The sequence below is a fragment of the Crocuta crocuta genome, unplaced genomic scaffold (assembly GCF_008692635.1).
Source record: "Crocuta crocuta isolate KB4526 unplaced genomic scaffold, BGI_CrCroc_1.0 scaffold912, whole genome shotgun sequence".
NCBI classification, from domain to species: domain Eukaryota; kingdom Metazoa; phylum Chordata; class Mammalia; order Carnivora; family Hyaenidae; genus Crocuta; species Crocuta crocuta.
In genome coordinates this window covers 560,083-561,204 of record NW_027531033.1, presented here as the reverse complement: position 1 = coordinate 561,204, position 1,122 = coordinate 560,083, and the positions used below count along the sequence as shown (strand labels likewise).

Genomic DNA, 1,122 nt, shown 5'->3' with positions numbered 1-1,122 from the left:
TAGCTATCTTCTTAGGATCATATCGTATGCCATATGAAGATATAAAAAACATTATTCTGGAGGTTAATGAAGACATGTTGAGTGAAGCCTTAATTCAGGTAAGTTGGATACTTGCCTTTTAAAATTCATTTTCACAGGTATTTCTAGATTGTTACCTTCTTAATGGAGTTGTGAAAAAATGTTCTTCTACATTTTGGTAATAGAATCAGGAGTTTCTAGCTTTGTTGCCAGAAAGAGTATTCTGGGTCACCTGGGAGGCTCAGTTGGTGAAGTGTCCTGACTCTTGATTTCGGCTCAGGTCATGATCTTGTGCTTTGTGAGATCCAAGGCACTGTGCTGATATCGAAAAGGCTGTTTGGGATTTTCTCTCTTCCTCTCTCTCTCTTTTTCTCTCTCTTTCTATGCCCCTCCCCCATGCATATTCTCTCTCTCTCTCTATCTCTCTCAAAATAAATAAATAAATAAACATTAAAAAATATTCAGCACAGAAGATCTAAGTCCTAGGTTTGTTTCTGCCTATCAGTCCCTGTACATAAAATTGCATATATTTCATCATCACAATGACTGTTAGGTAAATAGTGTTCTCATCATTTTATGGATGTAAAAGTGGAGGGGCCAAGTGGTTAAATATCTTGCATAAGATCAGTGGATAAATGTTATTCTCTGTTAAGCATGTAACATGCACTAGGGATTGTGCCAATTTCTTTATATATTTTATCTCATTGATTCTTATAACAATCCTGTGAGTTACATACTATTATCCTCATTTTATAGAAAATAAAACTGAGGCTTTGAGATACTACTTGTATCACATAGATGGTAAGCAGCAGAGTGGCAGAGCTGGGATTGAGAACAAGATCTCTCATGGTTCTAAATCTATTTCTCTTTCTGTTTTATTATCCTACATTACATGAGCAAATATTGTAGCTTGTTNNNGTTTGCTAAATCTCTGTTTCCACATCTGAGAAACAAGGTCATTCTGAGGGTTAATCCAAATAAAGTGCTCTGTAGAATAAAGCACTATACAAGATCTAACCTATTATTAGAGTTCTTGGTATGTCTGGTCCTGTCTGGTTTAATTTCTGGAAGGAAGAATTGTGAAGACTCTACATATAAAGTAAT

General features: G+C 35.4%; 1 protein-coding gene across 1 annotated transcript in view; it reads left to right on the top strand.

The window, feature by feature from the left end:
* The window catches only part of LOC144237342 (protein diaphanous homolog 2-like), a 522,961-nt gene that overhangs the window by 7,579 nt on the left and 514,260 nt on the right, over positions 1-1,122 (top strand). The window contains exon 3 of the mRNA XM_077770998.1: positions 4-98. Coding sequence (XP_077627124.1) covers positions 4-98 — 95 coding nt within the window. The remainder of the gene's footprint in view (positions 1-3; positions 99-1,122) is intronic.